This window comes from Euleptes europaea, chromosome 21 (assembly GCF_029931775.1).
Source record: "Euleptes europaea isolate rEulEur1 chromosome 21, rEulEur1.hap1, whole genome shotgun sequence".
NCBI lineage: Eukaryota > Metazoa > Chordata > Lepidosauria > Squamata > Sphaerodactylidae > Euleptes > Euleptes europaea.
Genome location: NC_079332.1, coordinates 3,269,774 through 3,294,426, shown reverse-complemented (window position 1 = coordinate 3,294,426; position 24,653 = coordinate 3,269,774). Strand labels below are relative to the sequence as shown.

The following is a 24,653-nucleotide window of genomic DNA, read 5'->3' as shown; positions in this document are numbered from 1 at the left end:
TCCCTCCTCTCCCTTATCCCATTGGCTTGCACGATTTAAGGTTCCAAACCCCTGTTAAAACATCTCTGCTTTTTGCTCACTTGGCCCACTACATCTTGGTAAGCTTTTTAATTTTTTGGGGTGGCTTTCTGCAGCCTTGCTCCACTGCTTTGATCCCCTCCCTCTTTGGGACCTGGGTGGCAGGACAGACTGACTGTTAAAGGACATCTCCCATGGAGTGGAATTTGTTTTCAAGGGCAGGCAATGTACCCATCAAGTTCCTTATTCTGAGTTAATTCATTTTGTAGGTGTCATGGCTTAGGTGGGTGGGTTAGGGGCCCAGGACTTGCAGGATGGGAGCTGAGGCACTGAAAAGTTTGCAGAGAGGAAGAAGAGTTGGTATTTATACCCCGCTTTACCGTTAAGGAGTCTCAAAGTGGCGTACAATCGCCTTCCCTTCCTCTCTCCACAAAAGACACCTTGTGAGGTAAGTGGGGCCAACAGAGTTCTAAGAGAACTGTGGCTAGCCCAAGGTCATCCAGCAGCTGCATGTGTAGGAGTGGGGAAACCAACCCAGTCCACCAGATTGGAGTCCACTGCTCATGTGGAAGAGTGAGGAATCAAACCCGGTTCTCTGCTCTTAACCCCTATACCGTGCTCAAACAAGGGATGGAGTCAACCATTGGGACTGCAGCTGGAGTCTAACAAAGGGCATCTTTTCTAGATGAGTATTCAATGTGTATCCTTTGGGAGACAGTTAAAGGTACTGAGTGTAGGTCTGATTTCCTCAAGGATATCATAGAGCAGGCATAGAGGAAGGAATCACATGTCTAAACAGGTGGGGCACCTTCTTTCTAAGGTAAAGAATTTGGGGGGGGTGTTAGATTAGAGAAAAGGTTTAAGTGGCAGATAAACACATGACAAATGTTTACCAGGTCACAAATGGTGCGGAGGACACGGAGAGAGAAGATTGTTTTTCTCTGACTGTCAGATCATGCTAGAAGGTGGAGGCCGCTCAATGCGCTTGTTCCAGAGTCGATGGGAGGACAGATGAAAGAAAAGCCCTTCTTCCAGAATTAGCATAGGAATTCGCTTTTCCTAGCTTAGATGCTTTTGCAAAGCGTTAAGAGAAATTGGGGGAGGAAAGGCCTCATCATGGCTGTGGGCCTTGAACATAGGGTGGCCAGCTCCCTCCTCGCCACCCGCGGGAGGTTTTTGGGTCATAAGAACATAAGAAAAGCCCTGCTGGATCAGACCAAGGCCCATCAAGTCCAGCAGTCCGTTCACACAGCAGCCAACCAGGTCAGAGCCTGAGGAGGACAGGGTTTGGGGAGGGGAAGGACCGCAATGCCGTAGAGTCCAATTGCCAAAGCGGCCATTTTCTCCAGGTGAACTGAAATTTATTGGCTGGAGGTCAGTTATAATAGCAGGAGATCTCCAGCTACTACCTGGAGGTTGGCAACCCTACTTGAACAGAAGACAAAACATCAGTGTACCTCTGAATGCCAGGTGCTGGCCTTGCTTTTGTGCCCTGCTTAAGGGCATCTGGTTGGCTGCAGATGGGAACAGGGTGCCCCTAGTATGATCCAGGCCGGCTTTTCTTCCATGTTGCATTCAGGAGATGGGGTGTAGCCTTCCTGCTAGAGGATAAATGAAATTTTGAAGTGGCAGTAAGAAATGGACCATCGCTCACAATACAGGCCAGATGATTTTTCTTTGTCCCAGGGTATGAGTGGAGGAAGGAACATATGAGGCCAACAGTCATTCAGAAAATTGGTTGACTGATTCACCCTTCTCTATTTATATCCTGTATTCTGGAATCCAAGGCGCTTTGTGTAGGGTTCGCTGGAGGCCTTACCTATAGCAAGGTTGCAGGATCGTCGATTGTGGAACTTCCGCAGCTTGCAAACAGATGTTTGCTTGTGATGTAAATAACGGCCAAAGCAGCATCTCTAGCTTTTCTTTTCTTGATTGCCGCATATTACATAACGCCACACTGATTTAATACTTGGGAGGACTTTTAATTTTAGAATCAATGCCTTCCGCCAACTCTGTAGCCCCCCTGCCCCCATGTAACCTGTTTGGCTGTTGCCCCGCCTCCCCCATCAAACCTCACCCGTGCCATCTTTTTGCTCACTCAGCCCAAGAAGGGCAATACATGGAAAGCTGTGTTGTTTCTCCAGGGTAGAGGACAATGCCAGGACCAGGACGTGCTAGCCGGTCACTTTATTTCAAAACCTTTCTCAGCCAGGTTCAAAAGAACCGTTCTGATTGTAGCATAACTGGTTTCCACGCTCATTACGTGCTCAGACAGCGCATCGCCATTTTTTGCCGTTTACAGATTGAAATTTAACGGCTGCTTTTCTCTCTTCCTTTCTTCCCTCTTTTTCTCTTCTTTGTCCCTCTCTCTTTCTGAACCCCCCCCCCTTTCCTCTTTTTCTCATATGGATTACATAGTACGGGATGATTTCTTTGGTAAGGCAAAGGCCGTTTTTCAACCTATGGGTGTTTTCTTTCCCCCCTTTTTTTCCGTTCACTTGACATCTCTTCATGCTTCCCCCCAGGATTTCTTGGGCCTGTTTTTTTTCTCTCGTTTGTTTCATTTCTCATTTCTGTGCTGGTGATGACGTTGCCTTCTTGAGAAGCAGTAGGTGGTTCTTCCACTGGTTTGGGAGAGATTATCTTCTGTTTGGGGATGTCATCGTGATCCATTCGGATGCTTCAAACAGCTCAGAAGAGGTAGGCCGAGAGGCGTAGCCTAGAAGTGTGTCTCTTTCCCTGGTCGATTTCTTCTGGGAATCATTAAAAAGAAAAAAAACACCCTTGACATGAGCATCTACATAACCCGTTCCACAAGCTGCCTGTTTGCTACCAGAGCTGGTGCTTTCTGGGCACACAACTTAAAGTTTTCATCCTTTATTTTTAGGGACACCCTTATTAGCCGGTGTCATCTTTTTTTGCAAGAGCCCCGTGGCGTAGAGTGGAAAGCTGCAGTACTGCAGTCCAAGCTCTGTTCACAACCTGAGTTCAATCCCGACGGGAGTCGGTTTCAGGTAGCCGGCTCGAGGTTGACTCTGCCTTCCATCCTTCTGAGGTCGGTAAAACGAGTCCCCAGCTTGCTGGGGGTAAAGGGAAGATGACTGGGGAAGGCACTGGCAAACCACCCCGTAAACAAAGTCTGCCTAGCAAACGTCAGGATGTGACGTCACCCCATGGGTCAGGAATGACCCGGTGCTTGCACAGGGGACTACCTTTACCTTTTTTAGCCAGTTAGTCTAATCAATATAAACCATTTTGATCAATTAAAAATATCTCCCCGATTACTGAGATGTAAGAGATGTTTATTTATTTATTTGTTTTTGCAGAGAGTCTTTAGTGCAAGTATAAAAATTGCAGGTGACAAACACTGTCCTAGAAGAGGTGTTCTTTCCAGTTTGAGAGACTACCCTTGTTAAGGCAATGTCTGGTGCCATGTACTAAAGAAAACATGCTTCCACCCCTTGAGAACAATTGCTGATTTTCATGCAAATTTATGCAGATTTGATGGAAGCTCATATGATGAATCAACTAAGGTTTCTTCAGTTGGGTGTCAGCCTGATCTATTTTTGGAAGCTATTTTATATCTCAGGGAGAAAGCTAGCCTGGGATTTTGTCTTGGACATGCTAGCTTTTATCAGGCAGGGAGCCTTCCCGTCGTGCTGCCTGCCGCCTGCATCCTGAAAGCAGAACCAGGGTTGCCTGTGCTTCTGATGCTTCTTCTGAAAGCAGAGGTCTGCCCTGGTCACTTTTGCCTCCTAGGGTGGTATCATATTTAACCGATAACGTTAAAAAGCAAACTTGTTTGCATACCCAGGCTTTGCCACCATATAAGGAGTGGAGACTCCTTTTAATTGTCCGTTCCCCCTGGAGTGTTCATCTCCACCGCAGAATGAATCCGATCGATCCATAACACGGCATACAGCTCACGTGCTGTCTGAAACATCCAAAGGGATTCACCTCTTTTTTGTTTTTACTGGTTGTTGTGGTGGTTCCCCCCCCTCCTTTAAAAAAATGCAACTGCTGCTTCTTTTCCATTCCTGTTGGGATCTTGTCTCTGCCGTCATAAATCCACCCCGCACCCCATGTCATTGTGGGAAGAGGTGTTGCCTACAGCCTGGGCGTTTGTCGTGACGTGTTTTCACATTTCTTCTATGCTGCTGTGCCTCTCATGAACTTTTCATTTGTCTTGAATGTGTATTTGGTGTTTTACTGTGCAAGCAAACAAAACAATGACAACAAAATCAATGTGTGTCCCCCACTCCCCCCGTGTAAAGGGGGAAGAGAGCTTTGAATCTAGAAGAACATTGAGGGTGACTCGGGAAGCGGGTTTTTCTTAGCTGCAGTGAGAGAGAACAACCCAAGCAAGAGAGAAGAGGAAATTCTCTGTGTTGAAATCTCAAAATTCCTTGTTGCATAATTTTGGTAGAGACTGCGGCTCTGCTTCCGACCACCTGTTTTGCACACAGAAGGTCCCAGGTTCAATGCCTGGCATATCAGGTAGCCAGGGTTTGGAATCCTTCTTTGCCTGAGACTCTGGAGAATTGTTGCCAATCAGTAAACAGCGCTGAGCTCAATGGCCCTGTGTTCATCGATTTGGAGAAACGTTCTCCCCTACGTTTGCAAAAATTAGAAATCTTTTCACTCTTGTGCTTCTTTTCAGCCTGGAATTCAGTTTGAATTAAATTTGGCTGCGCCCCCTCAAATGGCAGGTTGGGGTGTTTCTCTACCCTTTAAGGGCATTTATATACACGAGGCTAAGGGCAGAGCTCGACATGACATGTGACACGGGGATACCGCTGAAAATGGCATCCCCACTTTAAGCTCACACCACATTTATTGGCATCATCGTGCTATGTGTCTCCTGGCCTCGACCAGAAACAGCCATTGGTGATTTAAAGGGGTTGGGACAACACAGCTTGTGATGCTATCATAAAGCTGGATATATGAAGCTACAAGATGACACGAGAGAACGTGGTTCAGGGATGCTGCCGTTTGGCGGTAGCCCTGTGGTTGCATTCTGTCCTCAGCATGTAAGATGTAAGGCCTTGTAAGAAGTAGCTCCTTAGTTCTGTTGTTTCACTTTCTGATCATTCTTCTTAGGGGCGCAGTCTGGCCCTGTGAAGGGGGCTTGCTGCAGGATTTATGGGGAGCAAGAGGACTTCTCATATCTTTCCTAGCAGAATTAGGAGCTGGCATTGTGAGATGAGGGTGGGGAGGGTCTCTCACAGAGACAGTTCTTAGCAGTCACAGCAAACTACCAGTTCTCAGTGTTATTAGTCATAGGGTGTTTGCAAAAGCCATCTCATAATGGGCAGAAAGGCAGTAGTGAGAATCCTTCTCTGATTTTGAGTCTACTAAGGAGCCCCTTGGCGCAGAGTGGTAAGCTGCAGATAAACCTGGGCTGATCTGACTCGGGTTGAAATTAAATCAAAAGATTTTCCGTCTAGACATTAGGAGGAATTTTCTAACAGAGCAGTTCCTCAGTGGAACAGGCTTCCTCGGGAGGTGGTAAGCTCTCCTTCCCTGAAGGTTTCGAAGCAGAGGCTAGATGGCCATCTGTCAGCAATGCTGATTCTGTGACCTTAGACAGATGATGAGAGGGAGGGCATCTTTGTGTGCAGAAGGTCCAGGTTAAAATCCCCTGGTGTTTCATTAAAAGGTGATGTGAAATGTCTGCGCCTGAGACCCTGGAGAGCTGCGGTCAGTCAGAGTAAACAGGCCTGGCCTGGACAGGCCGATAGATGGACTCAGCAGAAGGCAGCATTGTGGCTTGAGCCAGGACCAATGTCTTGATTTTCAGTTGGTACGAACATCATTTAGACCATCCAGATACCTAAGTTAGGTGTCTAAGGGGCCTTCTGAAAGATGCTCCTTCTTGCGGGACATATTGGCATATATGTGAACGCCACTATCTTATTTTTAAAGCGTTTTATATGTTCATGGCATGGAGGAGGGAGGTCCATCAATGATCATTAGGCATTTTATCCAGGCGCAGAATAGCCATGCAAAGAGGGCCAGATGGGCTTTGCAGTAGCCGGAACAGCAGTGCCGTTTGCATGTTAAGAAGGCGCTAGGTGTAGAATGGTGACGAGGCGGTTCTCTCGGCTCGCATCGTGAGCCTGGGTTGAAAACAAGCAGCCATGATCCTGAGAGTCTTGTTCAGGTGGTTTGTTTGGATAGGAATAAATGTTGCGGAGGGGACTGCGTGGAGTCACGCTCACTCACCCCCGACCTCCGTGCCATCCAAGCTTAGCATTTGCCTGGAATCTAACGGGGGGGGGGGTCAAATGCATGCAAGCCCCAGAAAAATAACTGGTACTAGAGTTGTGCGGTAGCTGCGGCCTTTGTGTAAAAAAAGTATGCTTGAATGTGGCATCGGAGCCAGCAAGTGTGACCCCAGGCCGACTCCTTGACACATTCACGTGTGCCCAAATGAACGCCAGAGCAGTTCTTCTCTCAGCTAGAGTTGCTGTCAAAGGGACAGTGCAAAAGAGAATCCAAGCTGCAGTTTGCAGATCCGAGAGCTGCCTTTAGTGTGGTCAGATACTCTGCCCATCCCACGAATGACAGTCTCTGCACTTGGGTGAACGGGCGACTCTACAGTCCCAGCAAAACGTCATTGCCTGTTCACAAGGCTAATTGCCCCTTCGGCAAAACCATAAGGTTCTGCCTTTCGAAAGGGTACAGGTCAAATCTCCGTGGCCACTTTTATTATTTGTCTGTTTCCTCCCCAGGAATGGGCAAGGAAGTGGGCAATCTCTTGTTGGAGAATACGCAGCTCCTGGAGACAAAGTAAGAAATGAGGAATATTTTGTTGGCTTGCTTGTGATGTGCGGAATGTCTCAAACCCCTGGAGAGCCCAAAATCTAACCTGGGGGGGGGGGGCATTCTTCCTGGAAAGGAGAGCCATAGTGAATCCCAATGTGTCAAAGAATTGCATAAAGTAATGTTCAGATGGCCATATGAGATTTTTTTCGTCACTTTTTTAGGAGAATATTTAACATAACAATTCAGTCATTTTTGTCAGTCAGTCATTTTATTTGCGGTCATAGACCATGAAAGAAATTGAGTTTACATTACTGAATATTACTGAATATTACTGAATAATTACTGAATAAAGCAAGTACAAAATACAATTAAAATTTAAATGCTTAAAATGTAAAAAAAATGCAGAGGTACATAACTAATATCAAAGAGAACGAAAGCTGTATATTATTAAAATTGGAATGCTTAATAATAGCAAAAGCTTGGTAAAATAAGTCTGTCAGAAATAAGTCTACTCATTCTCAATTTCCTTGGCTACTGTATAGACTTAAGCGATCTTTGCCTTATTTTCATTGCTAACCAAGCAAATCTGGCCACGCTAGCAGACAAGTTAGCTATTGTGTCTGATAGGAGGAGTGCTAGATGTTCTTTTCTCAGAGATGAAAAAGAAGCATTGTGCAGCATGCTTGCCTATCTCTTGTGACAATGTTGCCTCTGGCGAAGTAGGTTTTGCAGGTTTTTGAAACCACACAAAAACCTGCAAAGTTTGTTTTGCAGAGGTTAAAATGGGATGGCTGCGCACACGCCACGGAGCTCTGTCCCTCTTTCAAACCAGTTTTGACTCAGAAAAGCCATCATCTGTCTCTAGCCTATATTCTAATCAGTGGCTTGCATCAACACCTAGTATAAGAAGAGGCTTCCCATAATGTAATGTAAGGATTTGGCTTATTTGAGTCTTTTAAACTCCCCGTCCACATCCAAACTCCCCGCTCTTTCCGATTGCTGCTGCATACCAGGTTCATCATAATGCTGCCTGTCTTCTGTTTTCTTTGCCTTAAAGAAATGCTTTGAACATAGTGAAGAATGACTTAATTGCAAAAGTCGATCAGCTCACGGGGGAGCAGGAGGTGCTGAAAGGAGAGCTGGAAGCGGCAAAGCAGGCAAAAGCCAAAATGGAAGCCAGGATCAAGGAACTCGAAGAGGAGCTGAAAAGGTGAGTGACCTCACACACACACGCTCCAGCGTGATTTTTTTTAGTGGGAAGTTCATAGACAGACTTCTCTGACCGACGCAACATCATGGTGAGCTTTCATCCTTTTCTCCTTAAACTTAATTCAAATGTCACTCCGGATTACGTTTGAGGAAGCTTCCCTGTGGCTTCAGATGACGTCTAAACTGAGCCACCGTTGGCAAACCAGAATCAAAAGTCCTCTGGCCACAGCCCCTCACAAACATAAGTATCAGTGACTAGAGGCCCATGCGCCAAATCCTCCTGTGGTCAATAGAGACTCAATTTTCATTTATTTGTGTATTGATATCAATTATATTTCTTCCATCATGGAGCTTGGGGGGTTGATGTAGGATTCCTGGGAGCTCTCCCGGACAGGCACCAACCAGACCCCGATCTCCTTAGGCTGTCAAACTTGCTGCATGATGCCGATGAACCCTCCAACCATACCCTCGGTATGATGTGGGAAGCATTTGTTGCAACAGCCCCGGTGCTGGTCTGCTTTTGGGGATGAGCGTTGAGGTGTTCGCCTGCCACCCCCTCACTCTTGTCTCAGAATGGCTCCATTGGAAAAGGAGCTGTCACTTCCCATCTTTTTCTCCTTCTTTTCTAGAGTGAAATCGGAAGTGATCGTTGCCCGACGTGAGCCCAAAGAAGAGGTGGAGGATGTAAGCAGCTATCTCTGTACAGAATTGGTATATGACATTACTAAAATGCTGGGGACGGGAGGGCGGGGGTGGTGTCGGAGTGTTTGTTCCTCATTTACCTGAATAATAATGCCAAAATGCATACCCTGTTGTCCTTCTGGGTCCAGGGTAACCAGTGGCAGGTGGTTCTGTTGGATATCACCAGATCCTGGTCCATGACCCGCCCACCTCGTGGGCCCGATCATGTCAAAATGGAAGTTGCCCAAGAGAAGCTGCTGCTCCTTGACCGTGAACACATAGTTTACCCATTTGCTGTGAAGGTGCAGTCTGGCAGCTCGCTCTCCCACATGGACTCTGAGATTTTTCCTGTAGCCATTTGGGCTGCAAGCCTGTTTATCTTTAGTGGTAGCTGTTTGGAACTCATGAACACATGAAGCTGCCTTATACTGAATCAGACCCTCGGTCCGTCAAAGTCAGTATTGTCTACTCAGACCAGCAGCGGCTCTCCAGGGTCTCAGGCAGGGGTCTTTCCCATCACCTACTGCCAGATCCTTTAACTGGAGATGCCGGGGATTGAACCTGGGACTCTTCTGCATGCCAAGCAGAGGCTCTACCACTGAGCCATGGCCCCTCCCCAGAACATAAGTAAAGCCATGAACATATGAAGCTGCCTTGACTGAATCAGACCCTTGGTCCATCAAAGTCAGTATTGTCTGCTCAGACCGGCAGCGGCTCTCCAGGGTCTCAGGCAGAGGTCTTTCCCATCAGCTACTTGCCTAGTCCCTTTAACCGGAGATGCCGGGGCTTGAACCTGGGGCCTTCTGCACGCCAAGCAGATGCTCTACCATTGAGCCATGGCCCCTTCCCCTAAGGGGAAGGGAGGGGAAAGGCTGTGTTTCGAATCTGTCCCTTCTCTCCATTGCTGCCCAGTGGTCGGCAGGATCTTCCCCAGAGCATCATCCAGAGGATGAGATTGAGCAGGTGAGCTTGGCCAAGCTAGCGAAGAGGGGCCCAAGGCCTTCCTTCAGTGCTGAGCTGCAGCTGTTTCCTCCGTCGTTCTCCAGTAGTGTTTGGGAGCTTTTTTGGTACACAAAAAGCAAACTGGTTTCAATCCCTGTGAGCTAGTGATATACCTGTCAATACTGACTCTCTAACACATGCAATGTTAGTTCGTAGCCAGAATTACCTTTATTTTCTGAGCAGATGTAACTGTTTAAGCGTGGTGGAGCTGAACGTGTTTTTTGCTTTCCTGGTAAAGCGCATCCATTCTACATCCCTGGCGCAAGCTTTGGTGGAAAAAAAGTTCTGCAGACTTCTAGCACGTTGGGAGGAAGCCAGGTTTGGGATGTACCTATTGGCTAGTGCCTATGAAATCACCCATATCCCTCCCCAGACCCGGTGGGCAGGGGATAGAGAGCCAGCGTGGTGTAGTGGTTAAGAGTGTTGGCTTGGAGCAGTGGACTCTAATCTGGAGAACCAGGTTAGATTCCCCACTCCTCCACATGAGCAGTGGACCCTAATCTGGTGAACAAGGTTGGTTTCCCTACTCCCACACATGAAGCCAGCTGGGCTAGTCACAGCTCTTTTAGCGCTCTCTCAGCCCCACCTACCTCACAGGGTGTTTGTTGTGGGGAGGAGAAGGGAAGGTGATTGTAAACCGGTTTGATTCTTCCTTAAGTGGTAGAGAAAGTCGGCATATAAAAACCAACTCTTCCTCTTCTTCTTCAAGTTATTTTGACGCTATTTGCTAAATTTAAAAAAAAAATATTTTCGGAAGTGAAACACACACCCATATTTACCTGAAACGCAGAAAATTCCTCTTCAATAATAAAAGATTGGCAGACTATTTGAAGCATGGGTAGTGGTGAGGCAAATATCAACTGGTGGCCTTTCTCTCCCAGCACTCCAGAAACATGCAGAGCTTCTTGTTCCAGAGCTCACTCCAGGACCAAAGCTTTAGGGGTGGGTGGAGATGAGCCTGTCCCGTGGTTGACTTCCAAATGCCCGTAAAGGAGGTTGCAAAGCTGGGTTTATCCTTCAGGCAAAGAAAACTCTGCCGCCACTCTTAAAGATCTGACTTCTGTCCTTGCCGCTAAATAGTCTTCCTCCTTTGCTGCTTGTAGCACAGTTTTGAAATTCATCTCCTTTCTTGTATCAGGATAAATCTTTGCATGCCTTTAATATGAGTCGACTAACTTGTATTAACGTCTCGCTTTTAGAGGCACGTTAGCTAGAGTGGTCTCAGAGGCCTGTAGAATTAATTTAGCTTTTTGTTAACGATTTCTGCTCCAGAAGCGCTGCTTTCCTTGCTGGATTGTCTCCGCTAATGTTAAGACGCATGCCGGGCATTAGTGGTGGGAGGGGGGGGTGGAGTTAAAGAAGGCAGGGAAGAGGCTTTGTGACTTTAGCTGCCTGGTTCGTGCTTTACTAACCTGGGTCCCCTTCCGTTTCCCATTGGTTGAAGCAGTCGTCCTCCCCCCTGCAGGACAACATCCCGATCGCCCAGCGCCGCCGCTTCACCCGCGTGGAGATGGCCCGGGTCTTGATGGAGCGCAATCAGTACAAGGAACGGTTGATGGAGCTTCAAGAAGCCGTCAGGTGGACAGAGATGATCAGGTGAGGGCGGGGCTTCGCTGACATCTTGACGAGGGGCGGAAGGCGAGGGTCTTCTACAGTTCTGCGACTGGACCAATCACTGGGCAGGGGAAATAGAATTCAGCATCCCTTGAGAGATGAGATGTCATATAGAGGAGGGTGCCAAGTTGTTTTCTGTTGCCCCAGAAGGTCGGACCAGAACCAACGGGTTGAAATTAAATCAGAAGGGTTTCCAGCTAAACATTTAGGAAGGGCTTTCTGACAGTGAGATCGGTTCCTCAGTGGAACAGGCTTCCTCGGGTGGTGGTGAGCTCTCCTTCCCTGGAGGTTTTTAAGAAGAGGTGAGATGGCCATCTGTCAGCAATGCTGATTCTATGACCTTAGGCAGATAATGAGAGGGAGGGCACCTTGGCCATCTTCTGGGCATGGTCACTGGGGGTGTGAGGGGGAGGTAGTTGTGAATTTCCTGCCTTCTGCAGGGGTTGGACTAGATGACCCTGGTGGTCCCTTCCAACTCTATGATTCTATGAATAATAATAATAAAAAAGCAAGTTTCTAGCCCCTAGGTTTGCAAAGGCGGGCTGGGGAATCTGGGGCTGGGCATTAGAAAAAGAGTTGGTTTTTATCTGCTGACATTCTCTACCACTTAAGTAAGAATCAAACCGGCTTACAATCACCTTTCCTTCCCCTCCCCACAGCAGACACCCTGTGAGGTAGGTGGGGCTGAGAGAGCTGTGACTAGCCCAAGGTCACCCAGCTGGCTTCATGTGGAAGAGTGGGGAAACCAACCCGGTTTACCAGATTAGCCTCCGCCTCTCATGTGGAGGAGTGGGGAATCAAACCCGGTCCTCCAGATTAGAATCCACCACTCCAAACCACTGCTCTTAACCACTACTCCACGCTGGCTCTTAATGATGGAGGGGTTGCGTAAGAAGGCAAGGAAGAGGCTAGTATTGGGGTGATGCTGGGAAAAAGAGTCAACTCATGGCTATTTCTTAGCTCCTTTTTTAAATCTTTTGCACAGAGCCTCCCGGGAACATCCGTCAGTCCAGGAAAAGAAGAAATCTACCATTTGGCAATTGTAAGTAATGGGTTTGTTTGCTAAGATTCAGAAACAGATGGCGTGGTGTGACTGCTTTACACAAAGCCACCTTTCTGGCTGTGTATGATGAGACGTCGGAGAACCAGGACCACATCTATAAACAGCAGCTGTTTTCCAAATGTAAATCACACACCCCTCCCCATCTCTTGAGTTACGATTTGCCCTAGTATGGAGAATGGACATGTTCATGGAGGAGAGGTCTGTCTATGGCTGCTAGTCAAAATGGATACTAGTCATGATGCATACCTATTATCTCCAGGATCAGAGGAGCATGCCTATGGTATTAGGTGCTGTGGCAGTCATCTTGTTTGGGGCCGCTGTGTGAACAGACTGCTGGACTTCATGGGCCTGAGTCTGATCCAGCAGGGCTTTTCTTATGTTCTTATGATTTAGCAGCTGCAAAAAAACAAAAAACAAAAACCACTCGCCTACCTCTTCCTCAGGGGGTAATCACCAATTCAGGACTCAAACATCTTTCCGCTTCCCCCTTTTCTCCCCAGCTTCAGCCGCCTGTTCAGCTCCTCCTCCAGCCCCCCGCCTGCGAAGAGGAGCTACCCGTCGGTGAACATCCATTACAAATCTCCCACCACCGCTGGGTTCAGCCAGCGCCGCAGCCACACCATGTGCCAGATCTCCGCCGGGAACCGCACCCTCGAGTTCTTCCCAGAAGAGTGAGTTGCCGTCTGGTTCGGCTCATGGCCGGTCCTGCTGCGGCTCTGTTTAGTTGCTTGGCAGAAACAAAAACAAAAAAAAGTACGGCTTCCTTGTGTGACGTCGCTGCGTTTAAGGCAGGGCTGCGGATACTCCTCTGTGGGCTGGCGGCAGGCGTGGAGCTCGGGATCTTGGGAATTTCTGTTTTCTAGGCCTGGAGATGTGCTTGAAGGTCTGTGCGCGTTGGCAGAAGATGCATCTGAGGAATGCTTGTAGTGGTCAAGGTCTGGGACTGGAATGCCTTTCTTGAGTCTTGCCGTCACCCCGTTCTCATGCATAGCTGTCGTGGTTAATGGGAAGGGTTGGGTCCCCAAGCTCACAGGTTTGGGACCGAGTCTAAAATCAGTGCAATGGAGCCAAAGTTGTCAGGCTCAGGCGTCTATCCCTAGCATCCCCAAAAAGCACACACGCCCAGGCAGGTGATCCTAAGCAATGCTACTTTATTAGGAGCAAAAAGACAGATTAAAAGAAGCTGACTGCCTCACACGCAGGTGAGGCTGCTAATGACTTTCGGTATGTGAGGTACAGGTTAAAAGCATTCTAGGCAGGGAAAGCAAAACAGTGGTTACTTTGAGATAGTGATTCCCAGGGAGGGAAGCCATAATATCATACATCTGAGATAATTAGAGGAACCGAAACTGTACACAGGAATAATGAGCATGAGAATCAGACCTTGAGAAGCAGCCAGGCTCTGGCCTTGAACGAAAGCCAGCCCCTGGCCTGCATATGTCCTAAGCCCGTATTCCAGTAGGCAGCACGAACCTGACAGGGTTGCAGGGTTCAGGTTAAATGGGGGTCAAGGTTTGTAAGTGGTGGCTAAAGAGAAGAGCTGGAAATGAGGGCCTTCAAGGCAAGAGACATTGAGAGGTGGTTTGCCATTGCCTACCTCTGCTTAGCCAGGCATAACATCCAGATTTTGGCCTGGAATCTGGACAGACGCTCATGTCCGGGTTGCTTTTACCTCCCTTAGTTCATTGCATCTTTTGTTTTTTTTGCTTTTGTGTATGCCCTCGATGACGCTTTCCTCCTCAGCTTGGTCGTCGTCTCTCTTGGCTTTCTGCTGGCACGGCGGCTGCTTCCCTGACCCTCTGCCTCTCGTCTCTTAACCGTAGATTGAGAAGTAACACTGTTGCGTCTCTCCTCAGTGACTGTACGTCATCCGCACGCCGCGAGCAGAAGCGCGAGCAGTACCGCCAGGTCCGGGAGCACGTGCGGAATGATGACGGTCGCTTGCAGGCTTGCGGGTGGAGTCTGCCTGCCAAGTACAAGCAGGTAGGGTCCGGCAGATCGAGGGGCGGGAGCGGGAAGGCTGGGGTTGGGGAGACGGTCCAGTGCGAGGAACCTACCAGTCTTCCTAAACTAATCTTATAATCCGAAACCTGGTTATACCCTTCTGAGGCCAATGAAATTATTGAGCACAGAAGAGTGTAGCTCTGCTTGTGTGTGTGTTAAGTGCCGTCAAGTCGCTTCTGACTCATGGCGACCCTATGAATGAAAGTCCTCCAAAATGTCCTATCTTTGACAGCCTTGCTCAGATCTTGCAAACTGAAGGCTATGGCTTCCTTTATTGAGTCAATCCATCTCTTGTTGGGTCTTCCTCTTTTCCTGCTGCCCTCAACTTTTCCTAGCATGACTGTCTTTTTTTCTTTTTTTTAATTCTGTGCTTAGAATGGTGCTATTAGTGGCGCTTGCTACTTCCACAAGTTAATTATGTGTCTTTGGGAGAAGTACTTCCTTTTGCCTGTCCTAAATATGCCATGGCAGCAGTACTACTTATCCAACATTGCCCTTGGCTGTAAAAGCCAGTGACATTTTTGTCCAGCTTGGTTAGAGGGGGTCAGAAACGTCTACGAAGCTAGTACTGCAACGTTTAGAAGAACGGGTTCGAATTAATTGCTCCACTGGCTTGTTTTCACTGAACAACTGACACTTCTTTGACTGTTTTTTGGTGTCCCTGATAGCTGAGTCCCAATGGTGGTCAGGAAGATAACCGTATGAAGAACGTCCCAGTGCCTGTCTACTGCCGACCTCTGGTGGAGAAGGACCCGACCATGAAGGTAAACGCAGGGCTGGTTGTCCAGCCGAACCTTAAGTGACTGTTTGAGGCACTGCATTGAGGAAGGTGTTGATGCACGGTGGGGACTCGGGTTGCTCCTGATGGTCAGCAGTCTGGCAGGTGTCTGGCATCCTGGTGAACTGGATTCGTTTCCCCTCTCCTCCACACGAAGCCATTTGGGTGACGGGCTAGTTGCGGCTCTCTTAGAGCTCTCTCAGCCTCACCTACCTCAGAGGATGACTGTTGTGGGAAGGGGAGGGTGATTGTAAGCTGGGTTGATTCTTCCTTAAGTGATGGAGAAAGTCGGCATATAAAAACCAACTCTTCTTCTTCTTCTGTCTTCTTCTGTCTATCTTGTCCGCAGTCCCTCCATTTGTCGAAGATGTTGCAACACCTCTACTCCTTCATACCATTTCTTAGCTCTGTGTTTTCTCGCAAGCCTTTAAGGGGATGGAGCTCCGGGCATATGAGCTCTCTCAGTTTATGCATAGAGCTCTCTCCTGTTAGATTCTTGGCTGGCTTCCTCTTTGTCCTGTTTTTTAAAAAATGTCTTCTTAAAAAAAAGCAAACCCTTTTTCTTTCACATTATTTCCTTGGTGTTCTTTTCAAATATTTTTTTCCCTTTTGTTCCTTGAAAGTAAAAAATTTGCATAAGTATCATCTTCTTTTCCTTCCATCTCTCGTCTGGTTTCATCCTGTGTTTGTTTAGTTTGCACCTGCAGACAGAGACCTGCTTGTTTTATTTCTGAACAGTGTCTAGTATTTTTAAGATAAAGGTCCCCTGTTCAAGCACCAGGTCATTCCTGACCCATGGGGTGACGTCACATCCCGACGTTTGCTAGGCAGACTTTGTTTACGGGGTGGTTTGCCAGTGCCTTCCCCAGTCATCTTCCCTTTACCCCCAGCAAGCTGGGTACTCATTTTACCGACCTCGGAAGGATGGCTACCTGAAACCAACTTCCGTCGGGATCAAACTCAGGTCGTGAGCAGAGCTTGGACTGCAGTACTGCAGCTTACCACTCTGCGCCACGGGGCTCTTAGTTTTTTAAGACACCTCTATAAATAATGAAAGCCTCTTATGAAATTTGTGTGGACTTTCTGCCACCCTCCATTTTTTCTGTGCCACCTTGCACATACCTGAGAGAGGTATACTCTCTTCTGGAACACATTACTGGTTTGTGCACCCTTCTTCTTAGCATGGATTTCTGAAAGCTAGAACACGGCATACACATCAGGGACATGCAATACACGAACCCGTCAAGTGCTCTCCCTTTCTTATACTCCCTTGATTTCATTTTCAGTTGTGGTGCGCAGCAGGAGTCAACCTAACAGGCTGGAAGCCGGTGGAACAAGACACTGGAAATGGACAGAAGCCCGATCCAGGATGCGACCCTCTAACCTGTGACCGAGAAGCGGAAGGAGAGAACGGCAAGAGCAACCACACATCTCCGGAAAAGAAAAAGGTCAGGAAGAAGATGGGCTGAAGTTCTGCTTACAAATGTAAAGGATATAAGAGTGGGCTTTTGGATACCTGGTAAAGCAAAGAGACGAGAGAGCCTGGAGGCAGGCAGGCAGGATTGACTGAAGGTTAGCAGCCTGGAGGGGGAATATTCTCATGACCTTGCTCAGCAACACCGTGTAGACTGAAGGGGAGGAGCAAAGCTGAGAGTGGACTGGTCCTCTAGTGCGACCTCACTTCCTGGGCTAAGGAATTATGGGCTGTGGTGACTGTCCCAAGCTAGAATTGGCTGTTGTTCCTTCCTCAGATGAGCCTTCGTTGCATGGCATAGAGAGCGAGCATGGTGTAGTGGTTAAGAGCGGTAGTATGGAGCGGTGGACTCTGATCTGGAGAACCGGGTTTGATTCCCCACCCCTCCACCTGAGCGGCAGAGGCTAATCTGGTGAACTGGATTTGTTTCCCCACTCCTCCACATGAAGCCAGCTGGGTGATCTTGGGCTAGTCACAGCTCTCTCAGCCCCACCTACCTCACAGGGTATCTGTTGTGGGGAGGGGAAGGGAAGGTGATTGTAAGCTGGTTTGGTTCTTGCTTAAGTCGGCATATAAAAACCTACTCCTACTCCTCCTCATGACGCAGAGAGCCACGTATGTTGACCGGAGCTTCTTGGATGAGGGGGTGGAATAAAAATGTGATGGGTAGTTCAGGAGAAGTTCCCCGGGTATACATCCATCCCTCTGCTCCCTCTGGGTTTTTTCCGGCAGGGCCTGGAGCATCGCTATGAGCAACTTCAGCTCAGCATGCAAAGTTCTCTCACTGAATGAGATCAAAATGCTATAAGATTATGAAGAATTACATTCATTCCCACCCCTCACCTCGTAGTCTTTTTGTAAACGTCAAATTCTTTTGCTCAGGGCTAAGCTGCACAAATGGGAACCTTTGCCTTTTGTTTTGAATTTGCTTTCCTGGGGCCCCTGACAAACTCTGTCTCTTTACTCTGCGATTTGCCCCCCCCCCCCCGTGCAGGCCAAAGAGCTGCACGAGATGGATGCCACATCCAGCCGAGTGTGGATCGTCACGAGCACCTTATCCACAAGCAAAATTGTGATCGTCGACGCCAACCAACCCGGCACTGTCGTGGATCATTTCACTGTGTGCAACGCTCACGTCCTCTGCATCTCCAGCATACCAGGTAAGCAGAGATGGAGCTTGGCATACCTGTGACAGGTTGTTCTTTACCAATACATGGTTACTCTGTAGCTGTTGGAGGTGGAACACGAGAGGAACAGAGAAAAGAAGAGGAATGGTGAAGTATGGTCTCAGGACCATGGACAGCACACTGGCTCCAGTCAGGATTTGAGGTCAACTGAGTTTCATTTATTGTATTTCAGTACAGGCACATCTCATTTTATTGCGCAATGCTTTATTGCGCTTTGCAGATTTTGCGTTCTCGAGCAAATCTGTTGGCGCCATTTTCCCAGCGGCATGTGCTCACTTCATGTCTCTGTCACCTTTTGGCAATTCTCGCAACAGTTCAAACTTTTCATTGTTATTACAGTACATTTTTAAGACGTAATGCTAGTGCACACATAATAGACTACAGTATAGTGTCAACATAACTTTTATAAGCACTGGGAAACCAAAAAATTGACTTTTTTGCGGTGGTCTGGTACCGAACCCACAATATCTCCGAGGTATGCTTGTAGTCCTTTGTCAGTGTTTAATTTATTCCCTGTGACTATATCTGGGAGTGTGTGCGATTATTATTATTTTTTGGCCTTGGTCTTTCCTGACTTTTAATTATTTGTCCCTGGATTGTGTTGATGTGGTTGCTGCTGAAGGAATGGTTGGCCAAAAAGCAGGTTCATTAAATATGTATCTTTCTTTCTGGGGTGGCTCCCTCTGGCTTTTCTCTTTGGTTCTACCCTTCCCCAGTTCTACCTACTCCCTTTTCCATGCGGCTTTCTTTGCATGGCTCACGCAATGCCCAGTGTAACCTTTTTGATGGCCAGAAAGGATTCCTTTGCCCTCAGTGGGGAAGCAGGTAGGGCACAGCAAGGGTGTTCCATAAACACATGAACACATGAAGCTGCCTTATACTGAATCAGACCCTCGGTCCATCAAAGTCAGTATTGTCTACTCAGACTGGCAGCGGCTCTCCAGGGTCTCAGGCAGAGGTCTTTCTCATCACCTACTTGCCTAGTCCCTTTAACTGGAGGTGCTGGGGATTGAACCTGAGACCCTTCTGCATGCCAAGCAGATGCTCTACCACTGAGCCACAGCCCCTCCCTTTGTATCATGGCTTATCTCTGAGGATCTTGGGATAGTAGACGTGCATCCTCACGACGGCCATGTAAACTAGGCTATGCTGAAAAAGGATGACTGGCCCAAGATCAAAAACGGTGAGCATAGCTTTTTGAACTGGTTTCTCCCTGGGCCTTATCCTGCGTTCTTACTTCTATATTGTACTGCATGGGGCATTTTGTCATGCCAGTGAGAGACTATTGCGCAAAGACGTTGCACACAAGACCCAGGAGTATGTCCTTCTCTTGCAGCGGCTTGTGACAGCGACTATCCTCCTGGAGAAATCTTTCTGGAAGGAGATTTGAATCCTGAAGAGTCCTCGGGGGCGGACAGTGTTTTGGCCGGCATTACTCTGGTCGGCTGCGCGACCAGGTGCAACGTCCCCAGTAGCAATTGCTCGTCTCGTGGAGACACCCCTGTGCTGGATAAGGGACAAAGTAAGTCTCAGATGGCCACAAACACTTTTGCAAATGGGTGTGTTTTTTTTGTTTGTTTTTTTGTTTTATTAGGGTTTGCTTTGTTGGCTGGTAATATGAGAGAAATCTAGATCAATGCACTATGGAAGATGTCTTCTGTTTTGCTTCTGGTTTCTGCCACAGGTGACGTGCCCGCAGTGAGCAATGGGAAGATCAACCAGTCTCAGTCCACGGAGGAGGCCACAGAGGCCACGGAGGTGCCCGAGAACGGCACGAGCGAAATGGAGCCAGCCCAAGTGCGGCCTGGTCCGCTGACGGAGCATGTCTTTACGGATCCAACCCCAGCTCCTGCACCTGCAAGGCAGAATGGGTGAGGAAATGCATGCTTTTTAAAGATCCCCCAGAGCACCTCTTCTGAAAAAGCCATGAGTTCTGTAGAGCGTTTTGGAGACCCAGGCCCACCAAGTCCAGCAGTCTGTTCACCCAGCGGCCAACCAGGTACCTCTAGGAAGCCCACAAGCAAGACGACTGCAGCAGCATGGTCCTGCCTGTGTTCTACAGTGCCTAATATTATAGGCCTACTCCTCTGATCCTAATTCTTCTTCTGCCATTTTCACATGACCAACAGCTACAGCCAGGCGGAGCACCTTTTCCATTTGAAACTTGATAGTGGACTTGTCCTCATCAACTTTGGCTGCCGTCTTCTCCTCTCAACGTATGGGCAAAGAGACATGGGCTCCCTGCCCTCTGGGTCAACACACTAGGGAAAGGTCCTTCCTTTCAAAAACGGGCTTGCGACCCAACCTGTGGCGGGGGTCCATGACCCATCTGAGGGTCCCGAGTCCCGACCACTGGCTTGAAAACCACTCAAGCAGATGGTGCCGAGTTTGGTAGATGAACCGGTTCTCAGACCGCTTTATAGGTACGCCGGCTTTGAGAGGAGGTTGTCGGAGTTCACCATGAGCTTCTTCAGACCAGCATGGTGTAGTGGTTAAGAGCGGTGGTTTGCCAGTGTGGTGTAGTGGTTAAGAGCTGTGGTTTGGAGCGGTGGACTCTGATCTGGAGAACCGGGTTTGATTCCCCACCCCTCCACATGAGCAGCGGAGGCTAATCTGGTGAACTGGATTTGTTTCCCCATTCCTACACACGAAGCCGGCTGGGTGACCTTGGGCCAGTCACAGCTCTCTCAGCCCCACCTATCTCACAGGGTGTCTGTTGTGGGGAGGGGAAGGGAAGGTGATTGTAAGCTAGTTTGATTCTCCCTTAAGTGGTAGAGAAAGTCGGCATATAAAAACCAACTCTTCTCCTCCTTCTTCAAATGGCGTTGTGCTTTCTTGCTTCCACAGTGAGAACGGGCAGCTGAAGACAGAGTCGATCACAATGGTGCAGGACCAAGAGGCGAACGTCAACACGGCTGGCACAACCACAAGCTCTGCTCCCACCATGTGGCTCGGAGCCCAGAATGGCTGGTATGATCCTACTGGCCCGTGATGGGGTGCCTTGGGAAGATCCTTCGGCATGCGGGTCTTGGAGCTCTAGCTGAGCAGTGTTTGAGAACAGCACAGCAGACCGTACTGGACGGGAACATGGAAGCAATCTTTCGTTCTAGAGGAGAGGTTTAAGTTGGCGACCTGCATTTCTGAGTTAGAGAAAAGTTGCATTGTTTCCCAGAACTAGGAAGGGCCTGCCTGTAAATGTGTCTTATTGTCGGAGGCTGTGGGGCCTCAAGTAGAAGGGTGAGGATCTATAATTGGGGGTAGGGGGCTGGCCGTGTCTTCTCATCAGACCAAAGGTCTTTGTGGGGCCTTGTGGGCAGTGATTGGCCCTTTGGAATCAGCTGACTAAGTGTGTGGGCCATGTGGTGGGACAAGCACTGTCATGCCCGTGAAGTCCAGTCTGTGAGGCTTAAGGCAGAAACGCAGCCCTGGTGGTGCCAGTGGTAAAGAACCCACAACGGAGACAGGAGATCCCTGGTTCAAATCTTGACTCTGCCACAAAATCCCTCGGTGACCTCAAGCAAAGGCTCACTGTCTCAACTTTCCTTCTCTTCTCCATTACGGGCATAATTCTATCCTGATTTGCAGGGCTGGGTGTTGGGATGATTGAGATAATGTCAGTGAAGTGTTTTGAATACTGAAAAGGTGAATGCCAAGTGTTATTCCTGCTGGAGAGCCAGCGTGGTGTAGTGGTTAAGCGGTGGAATCTGATCTGGAGAGCCGAGTTTGATTCCCCACCCCTCCACATGAGCGGCAGAGGCTAATCTGGTGAACTGGATTTGTTTCCCCACTCCTCTACATGAAGCCAGCTGGGTGACCTTGGGCTAGTCACAGCTCTCTCAGCCCCACCTACCTCACAGGGTGTCTGTTGTGGGGAGGGGAAGGGAAGGCAATTGTAAGCTGGTTTGAGTCTCCCTTAAGTGGTAGAGAAAGTCGGCATATAAAAACCAACTCTTCTACTTCTCCTCCTGCTGCTGCTGCTGCTGCTTCTTCCTCCACGACACACACATACTTCAGAAGTGTCTTTAAATGGCAATAAATGTGTAAACCCTGCCTTATGGTGTCAAATTCGGGGGCCTTGCTGGCATCCGCCCAACTGCCTTCTTCCCTTCCCCAGGTTGTATGTCCACTCAGCGGTCTCTAATTGGAAGAAGTGTTTACACTCAATAAAGTTGAAGGACTCGGTGCTGAGCCTGGTGTAAGTATGGGGAATGTGGGGTGGGGTGAGGCCATTGCTCCGTGGTAGAATATGCCTTTTGCATGGAGAAAGTCCCAGGTTCAATCCCTGGCATTCTTAAGTATAGGTAGCAGGTGTTAGGGAAGACTTCTCTGCCGCCTGAGACCCTGGAGAGCTGCCGTCAGTCGGAATAGACAGGCATGACCTAGATGGACTGACGGTTCGATTTGTGATGACGCAGCTTCATTTCTGTCCCCTCTGTGTCCGTCCAAACGAGACAGGAAGAACAAAACAAATGCACTGTCTACAAATGCAGATTTGCTGTTTTGCATAACGGAGAGATCTCTTTTTTGGCAATGAATTACATGACCATAGAGTCCTGGTTTAGTGCACAACACTTTTAGCTCTGAATGTGATCAGCTGTGAAAGGAGGAAGATCTCACACCCGGGTACTTTAGTCCTGCGTAATGACCTTCCATAGATCGCAGGGAGTGTCGAAGAGCCAGACTGCAAATCCTCCCTCCGCCCCACCCTCTGGGTTTCAAAAGACCTTGCTCGCACGCTTTCAAACTCAGCGTAGCTCTGAGGACTAGAGACACGCTTTGTTTGCCTTCAAACGGAAGCGTAGATTCTGAGTACCGAATTTTACCGCCAAGCAATGTTTTCCAGTGCTTCCACAGAATATGCATCTCCCCTGACTGTGTTTCGTTTCACGGTCCGCATCTCTCCCTTGATCTGAAACGGGTCCTTCTCTCTTGTCCGTGCAGGCACGTAAAAGGACGGGTGCTCGTAGCCCTGGCTGATGGAACGCTCGCTATATTCCACCGGGGAGAGGGTAAGGACAGCCCTGAGGCTGTTAGCTAGCAAAGCCGAAAGGAGTCCTTAAAAAAAAACAACCATTTGGGGAGATCAAAACCAGGCAGTTGATGAAAGCTCGCATTAAATCCTGGGATATTCCCATTTTTGGGGTGTAGTTATGAAATAGTTCACTTATCTTGTAACTAGAGAAGTTGCTTTTACCTCCCTCCGGTTTGAAACCATGCCAACGGCTTGAATAGCTGGATGTTACTCCCGAACACCGTGGGCCTCTCGCCTGTGTATTTGTGGAGCCGCTCCAGAGCACCTAATTCATTACACCTTATTCTGTCCTCTTTATGCAGAGCCCAGACTTAAATTTCTCGGAGCGTTTCTAAAGGGCCTAAATCTTTCTCCAGATCCAGAGAAGCTGCTCTTTCTCCTATCAGACGCCAATCCTGATGTTTCCTACAAAGTGTCGCTCTTTGCTTTAGCAGCTAAGAAAATCCGAGCTAAAGCTGTTTTTAATCAGGGAATTTAACATATTTAAATACTAGTTTCTTGGAGGTCAGAAACTAGTTATTTTAATGTTATTTTAATGTTTTGTATGGTGGATTGTGATGGCCTTTGGCTGCAGACAATAAACTTTATCGCTATCACAACTAGAGAAGTCTGAGAGGCTGAATGGCCTAATTCGTTAATCTAGGGAGCTTGGGAAAGCAAGAGCTGTCTGGTTATATATGATGCCATGTGAATTCGAGGTACAGCGGGGGACATGTCTGAATGTGGGAGCCCAGAAAGAAAGATGGCTTCTATTTCTATTTTGTTGACTTTCCCCTTCCTGGTTTTGTTGCCTGTTATGCTCATTATTATACCCCGTGTACCGAAATGGAACAAACAAATTTAGATCCCTCCCCTTCCCAAAGCAAAGAATCAGACCAGGTAAGGAAGTTTCCAGTGTTTAAGAGATTACTCTATCATAATAATTGGCAGCAGGTTGGATCCAGACTTCTGTCGCCTGAGCAGAAGGGGGCTTCCGCGCACACAGAGAGTGGTTTATTCCAGTTCCCGCTGCATCCCGAGCCGTTGCTGATTTTCAGCAGGGTCTTTGGGAACACAAGGGTGGCCATAGCCCCGTTCTGTGAACTCTCCTTCCTGCGCACAAGACAAATCCGTCAGAATTCATGCATTTCCCAGACCCTTTCCTCTTTCTTTATCCGCAGACGGTCAGTGGGATCTCAGCAACTATCACCTCATGGACTTGGGCCACACGCACCACTCCATACGCTGCATGGCTGTGGTGTACGACAGGGTGTGGTGCGGGTACAAGAACAAAATCCACGTCATCCAGCCCAAGACGATGCAAATCGAGGTACAGCGGGGGACATGTCTGAATGTGGGAGCCCAGAAAGAAAGATGGCTTCTATTTCTATTTTGTTGACTTTCCCCTTCCTGGTTTTGTTGCCTGTTATGCTCATTATTATACCCCGTGTACCGAAATGGAACAAACGCTTATCCCGCTTCCCATTCTTCTCCCCCCGCTGCATAAAATGCATCCAGCTGTGCACTAGGAGAAAAAAAACTAGGCTAATAATGCCATTCAAGTCCATGCTTGTGATTCAGGAAACCGAGAGCATGTCCAGGAAATCGAAAAAGTTGTCCACAACCCAGGGCTTAGAATGAATTTGTCACATCTCTTGATCTTACTTTTCAGAAGTCCTTTGATGCTCATCCTCGCCGGGAGAGCCAGGTCCGGCAGCTGGCTTGGATCGGAGACGGCGTTTGGGTTTCCATCCGGCTGGACTCGACGCTGAGGCTGTACCACGCTCACACTCACCAGCACCTCCAAGATGTAGACATTGAGCCCTACGTCAGTAAAATGTTAG

General features: G+C 48.4%; 1 protein-coding gene across 1 annotated transcript in view; it reads left to right on the top strand.

Annotated features, from left to right (window-relative positions):
- Positions 1 to 24,653, top strand: part of MAPK8IP3 (mitogen-activated protein kinase 8 interacting protein 3) — a 47,400-nt gene that overhangs the window by 19,362 nt on the left and 3,385 nt on the right. The window contains exons 11-28 of the mRNA XM_056866391.1: positions 2,437 to 2,454; positions 6,753 to 6,810; positions 7,844 to 7,996; positions 8,625 to 8,706; positions 11,144 to 11,274; positions 12,278 to 12,334; positions 12,856 to 13,026; positions 14,212 to 14,338; positions 15,028 to 15,123; positions 16,424 to 16,585; positions 17,606 to 17,771; positions 19,135 to 19,320; positions 19,483 to 19,660; positions 20,646 to 20,768; positions 21,913 to 21,993; positions 22,740 to 22,807; positions 23,991 to 24,139; positions 24,482 to 24,653. Coding sequence (XP_056722369.1) covers positions 2,437 to 2,454; positions 6,753 to 6,810; positions 7,844 to 7,996; positions 8,625 to 8,706; positions 11,144 to 11,274; positions 12,278 to 12,334; positions 12,856 to 13,026; positions 14,212 to 14,338; positions 15,028 to 15,123; positions 16,424 to 16,585; positions 17,606 to 17,771; positions 19,135 to 19,320; positions 19,483 to 19,660; positions 20,646 to 20,768; positions 21,913 to 21,993; positions 22,740 to 22,807; positions 23,991 to 24,139; positions 24,482 to 24,653 — 2,178 coding nt within the window. The remainder of the gene's footprint in view (positions 1 to 2,436; positions 2,455 to 6,752; positions 6,811 to 7,843; positions 7,997 to 8,624; positions 8,707 to 11,143; positions 11,275 to 12,277; positions 12,335 to 12,855; positions 13,027 to 14,211; positions 14,339 to 15,027; positions 15,124 to 16,423; positions 16,586 to 17,605; positions 17,772 to 19,134; positions 19,321 to 19,482; positions 19,661 to 20,645; positions 20,769 to 21,912; positions 21,994 to 22,739; positions 22,808 to 23,990; positions 24,140 to 24,481) is intronic.